We start from the raw sequence: 6,350 nt of genomic DNA, 5'->3' as shown, positions 1-6,350 counted from the left end.
AAAACTTTTGCTTGATGCAATGTGCATAAAGTTAAAATATTAAAACTAATAAAACAAGTTTTAAAAAGAGACTTTTTCATTTGATTACATTTTATATGATAGATTATGCAGAATAAGTAGAAAGGTCTGGGCTAAAAGATCTATTGCTTTATTACGTAATCAGGTTTTGTATCATGTTTTTAAAATGTAATTAAGTAGCTAAGAACTTTTGAAAATAAGTAATCAGTAAAGTGATGGGGTACTTTTTTGGAGGAGTAATCAGCAATTAGTTACTGATTACTTTTTTCAAGTAACTTGACCAACACTGTAAACAAACGCTGTGCTTTCAAAGCAAGAAATATCATTTTCTAACAACAACAAAAACAATCCTAGATGGCTTTCAGCTTATTTATGACAAATTTAGTAGTAGTAAAGGACTTTTTTAGAAAAAATAACCCAAAAACAATCCTAGATGGCTTTCAGCTTATTTATGACAAATTTAGTAGTAGTAAAGGACTTTTTCATTTACTAAAAAATACCATTAATGATGCTCTCATGGACTGACTGAATATTGAGCACTGACTGATCCACAGAGAATATAAAAATGAGCCATCAGTACACCCTCATCATCAACCACTAGTGCAAGAAGTCTTTTTAAGCAGAGAACACAGGCAACACAGCAGCGAGCTTCTCCTCATCAGGCTGTATGAGAAAGGTACATATAAACTGAGCTAATTAAAGTCTAATCATTACTATGATCCTTATATTGTAAATTTCAAGTTGTTGAAAATTCAGGATAACTTTGTTAAAGAATAAGTATCAAAGGATAAAAACAATGATTTATATTTCCATGCAACATGATAATGCAAAATGGTGATCAATAGAAAAGTTAAAAGATTGAAAAATAATAACATACAATATGTAAATTTGAGTTTCTGATACTGTATTTAATTTAAGAGTTGTGTAATTGTCAGGCATTAACGGATGGTTTCCTAAGCTGATGTTTACATAGTATTATATACTAGGTTTCTAGAGTCTCCCTCCATCATGCCTGATGGAGAAATCATAGCGTTGTGACTGGAGTTCATCCTTACTGGATTCCCTGGCCTTCATCAAGAATACTATGGTCTTGTCTCAGCTGTATTGTTTTTTGTATATTTGATAACTCTGATAGCAAATGCTACAGTTATTTTTTTATTTGCAACCAACCGCAGCCTCCATAAGCCAATGTATTATATCATTTTAAATCTGAGTGTATGTGATATTCTCTTTAGCACAACCACTTTACCTAAGATCATAAGCAGATATTGGTTTCAGTCAGGAAGCATTTCATTTACTGCCTGTTTTATCCAAATGTACTTTGTCCATTATTTTGGCACAGCTGTTGCATACATTCTCTTTCAGATGGCTTTAGATAGGTACTTGGCTATCTGCCATCCTCTCAAATATTCACATATTCTCACAAAATCGAATATTTTAATTCTTAGTATTACTGCATGGACTGTTGCCAAGGCATCCCCTTTAATGATGGTCATTAGAGCATATCCTCTTCCTTACTGTGCCTCAAATATAATCACTCACTGCTTCTGTGACCATATTGGTATAACAGTCCTGGCGTGCACTGACAGGACCCCTTATGCCATCCCTGCTTTTGTATTTGCAATGGTTGTGCTACTGGGGCCTCTGGCATTCATCATTTTCTCATACGGCTCTATTCTTATAGCAGTGTATAAGATAGCAAATGTGCAAAGCCGCATGAAATCATTGTCCACTTGTAGTACTCAGCTGATTATAATCTCCCTTTATTTTTTACCCAGATGTTTTGTATATTTAGCCCAAAATGTTGGCATTACATTTAGTGCTGATGTGCGAATAGTGATCATCATGTTGTACAGCCTTGCCCCACCAATGATCAATCCACTCATATACTGCTTAAGAGCAAAAGACATGAGAGAAAGCTTGTTGAAACAATTCTGCAGAAGAATCGTTCCAGAAAAAGCTCAGGTTGCAGCTATTAGTAACTCGTTAAAAACATCACCTTAACATGCTTTCAATTATCCTATTCTAATGGGGAGCCAAAGTGATTCTTGTATTTCATTAAGGAGTCTTTTGCTTGGTTAGTGTATAGAAAAGTGTTATATAGTTGATTTTCAGTGGTATCTCTCGCAGGGTACAGAGTCGACACTTCCTGGCATGTGACTTAAATTATTTATTGCTTCTACTGAATCTAGAAAATAATCTCAGAGCACAAAGTAGTTCTATGTTAATCAAATTGGCTGTTTAACATTTAGTTCTTTAGTTTTGCTTTTTAATTTAAAAACCCCACAATAACAAGAACTTTGCTGTATAATATTAAGGTGTATGTTTTACTTTTTCTGTTTTTGGGATGCTTCATTTTGTTTATAATTTTTTTAAGGAGAAATTGTATTGGAATGTAATTATAGAAGGGATTAATTGTAGTGTCTGTTAAATCATTTTAAACTGGTATGCAACTGAATAAATTAGAGGGGGAAAATGCATCATTTCTATTATTTACTGTGATATTTTTATGTTTTATGTTTTAAATAATGATGCAGCTTAATCATCATTTATAACAAATTTTGCTAATATATGTATGTGTGTATGATTTCAAATTTTAATTTCAATTAAATTTAAAATCCCCCCTTTAGCACCATCCCTTTTACACCTACAGTTGAGATAAAGTGAGGACTTCTGAGAGTAGAAATCAATACAGTGTTCTTGGAATCTTGAATTGAAGTGTTTGAAATTGCGTAAGGAGTTTCAAACACCAGTCTGGTGGTGACCCTGTGGAGGTAGCATCTGAAAGACGGTCATTTATATGGGCAGAAATCTGTGCCATCAGAAACTGAATTTGAATAAGTTAAATTTGAATTATTCGGACTGAATCTGAATTGTAGCTTGAATAAATGCTTTTAAAAACTAAATTTGAATTAGCCTAATTTGAAATTCAATTTATTGGTTTGAAAATGATCATCACTAAATTGAAATTGAATTTTATATTTTGAAAATGAATTCATTTGCTTTGAAACTGTATTTTATCCTTTAAAAATTTAGCTCTCGAATAATTTCAGATTCACTTCTCACCATTCAGTTTCAGTTCTACAATTCAGTTTTTTAAATTCGGTTCCGGTAAGTGCAGATTAATAGAACTACGTTTTACTAGCGGACCGAAAGTGTTACTGACGGGAATCTACAGCATCTTGAGCTGAATTAAGACTTCAGAAGTCATTCGTCATGTCGAATGACCAGCGGATAAACTCTCAGGTTGGTAATAAATGTATTACATGTATAAGAACAAGCGTCATGTTAACAAATGATAGCCGTACAGTAACTGTTATGCTTATTGTAGCTGTTAGCTAAAAACGCTAATTTAGCGTAGTTTGCCCTGAATTCAGCTTTGACAAACAAATATGATCGACTGTTTCTAGTAGAATTCCAAAGTTGTCGTCTTGGACCCTCTCAGAGTACCCCCTCTGTATGCTTGCAGAGACCCCTACAGTAGGGAAACATGCAAAACGGTGTCCAAACCTTTGTGTTTTAGCTTTATTTATGTCTTACAGCATCCCAACTCTTTAGCTAACTTAATAACTTTAGCTAAAGTGAATAGTTAGTCTAATTCATTAGTGCAGCATTACCTCTCTCAGTCAGGAATTCATAATTCAACCCTTTCAGAAAAAACAAACAAACAAACAAACAAACAAACAAACAAAATAAAACAAAACAAATTCCTGAAGCAACTTTAAGGAAAGTATATAGTGTTCATATATGTTATTTGAGGAAAAGAGCTTTGCATCATACATGTCTCTCTTTATCTGATAAGCAAATTGGCATATTATAGATTAGTAAATGTTATTCTGACTTTGTTTTTAATTCCAAAGCACGATAAATTTCAGACACCTCCACAGACTTTTTCTGCTGTGAATTGTTTGTCTTCTATTAGCACTTGTATCACTTTCATTATGGGAAAGTCTTAAATCAATCCTCAATCAGAATAAGAACATGAACTTGGGCTCTATTAACATTTTTTTAACCACATCAAATTTACCATTGCAGGGATGCTAGGCAAATAGCAGCAACCCCTGCAGAGGGCATCGCTCCATCACAGGGATAACAGAGAGACAGACAATCAAACACTCACTATCACATCCTACAGCCATTATAACCACTGAATTAATTCGCATTTCAATTAAATATCTCTCTCTACAACTGTCCACTCTCATCTAAATAACATCTTGAGACTCCAGCCTTATACCTCCAGCATGGACTACTGCAAAGCTGTCCAGTTTTGTCTGCCTATTAAAGCCCTGGACATGCTGCAGTTTGTTCAAAACTCAGTTGCAGAGTTCTTACCCACACTAAGTACTGCAAATATATCACTCCCTCACTTATACACTTCCATTGGCCCTATTGCTTCTCAGTGATCTGATCTTTTCCACTATATTCCATCTTGGATCCTTCGTTTCAGACATAAAGGAACTCTCCATATGTCACACCAGACTATGGTCATTTAGGCACAGAGCCTTCAGTGCTGTTGCACTCATTCTCTGAAACAGGCTACCTGTGAGAATCGTAATGCCCTTTAAATCGAACTTGGGCTTCTTAAAACGTGCAATGTAAATCTGATGTATTATTATTATTTATTAAATGCATCTGTCAATATGTCTTTGGACTGTAGGAAGAAATCAGAACACCCAGAGAAGACACACACAGACACAGGGAAAACAAATAAAGGCTACATAACAGGACTCAGTTCAGCTGCAAAGCTGCAGTTGCCTGGAGTGTACAGCAACTATAGTAATAAAAGATGGTGAAAATCATGAAGCTGTCATCAGGTCTGCTGTGGTTTTGTTACAGTGGTGTCGAAACCCAGCAGGGGGACACCGCAGACTCAGGACCGGGCCAGCCAGGGAAGGAGCTGGCCCAAATGGGCCACAGGGAGTAGGGACTGATCTGACCACCGGGTGCAGCTGATCATGAGTCTGGCAGCTCAGGTTGGTTCCTGGCGGAAACTGCTGCCACCCCCACCAGCGACCCTCGACGTCACTGGAACTGGAGCCCGGACTAGTCCGGCACCCATGGGTGAAGCCAGCCAGGATGCAGCCTGCCTCTGCATCCGTCCCCAAAGCTCGGGTGAGAGCGAATGGTGCCCGGCAGGGGCCTGCACCCATTCCTGCTCCCCAGAGAAGGTCCACTGAACAACTGCTGGGCCCACCACTTGAGGTTGGCGTGCTGGCTAGACTACCCTCAGATCTGCCAGATGTCAGCACGTTGAGTGGTCCTGTGCGCTGGCCATATGGCAAGCCGCCTGGGAGCTTCCCCTCACATCCGCGCCTCCTGCGCTGGATGCCCGTCGAGCTGCCTGTGAGCCCTGTGTAACGCGGTTAAAGGACCAGGGCGCCTGACTGCAGCCTCATAGACTATGAGCTGTCAGAATAAGTTTCGACTATGGAGCCTGAGGGTGTGAATAAAACACAGGAAATCAAAGTTGAGCTCAAAATATATATATTATGTTTGTTATGAGGAATATATAGACAGATGTACAAAAAATAAAAAAATATGCATATATATCACAAACAAAAATAATGTTGACACTACAAAACAGCTTACTGGGTTTCAAAAGGAGGTGGGATGAGGTGTAGTCCAGTATGTGATTTATTTTAGTTCCATGGACCTGTGATAGGTCATGTGTCAACAGTTTGACTCAGTGATTCAGTCCATAGGTTCACAATTCCTACCGCAACGTAGCGGTGGTCGGGTGGCTCGCCATCTCGCGCTGATCAGGGCTGATCGCGGGAGAAAAAAAAACCTGGCCTAAACGAGGTCAAAAACATAAAATATCATTCACAGAAGAAAATGAAATAGCATTCTACTGCTGTGACAAAATAAATACATAAATCCATAAATAACAAAGACAAGTACTGCCATGCTTCATACAACAATCAACAAACCATCATCTCTTATAATGAATTTCATTCAAAATACTATTATAGAAAAACATTCTCATGGGTCCCATCAAAGTATATCAGCAATAAAGCTAATAAATATTATCCAAAGTTAATCACATATATTTACAAAACTCATTTAATCACAGGTGTTGCACAACAGATTCAATAATCTCAATGGAATTTAACTCCATGCAAAATCTCATAGGCCGTTTTGGCATTTCATCAGAAAAGTAACAAAAAACATCCAAAACGGACAAAACTACAAAAATCAAATCACTCATTAACTCTAGATACATTAAGTCAACATTCGGCCATAATGGAATAAACAAAAACAACAATATTCAATAAATAAAACTAGTAATTGCACTTACTGTCGCTAGCCTAGCATTAGCTTACCGGCGATTT

General features: G+C 37.1%; 1 protein-coding gene across 1 annotated transcript; it reads left to right on the top strand.

Annotated features, from left to right (window-relative positions):
- Positions 1-233: 233 nt before the first annotated feature.
- Positions 234-4,942, top strand: LOC102302448 (olfactory receptor 2AT4-like). Its single transcript, XM_042217462.1, is given in 5 exon segments — positions 234-238; positions 1,040-1,058; positions 1,060-1,949; positions 3,665-3,682; positions 4,855-4,942. Coding segments are annotated over 5 exon segments (1,020 nt in total).
- Positions 4,943-6,350: the final 1,408 nt, after the last annotated feature.

Source organism: Haplochromis burtoni, unplaced genomic scaffold (assembly GCF_018398535.1).
Source record: "Haplochromis burtoni strain Fernald_Lab_line unplaced genomic scaffold, NCSU_Asbu1 Contig_2024, whole genome shotgun sequence".
In the NCBI taxonomy this organism is placed as follows: Eukaryota; Metazoa; Chordata; class Actinopteri; order Cichliformes; family Cichlidae; genus Haplochromis; species Haplochromis burtoni.
This window is presented reverse-complemented; position numbering and strand designations above follow the sequence as displayed.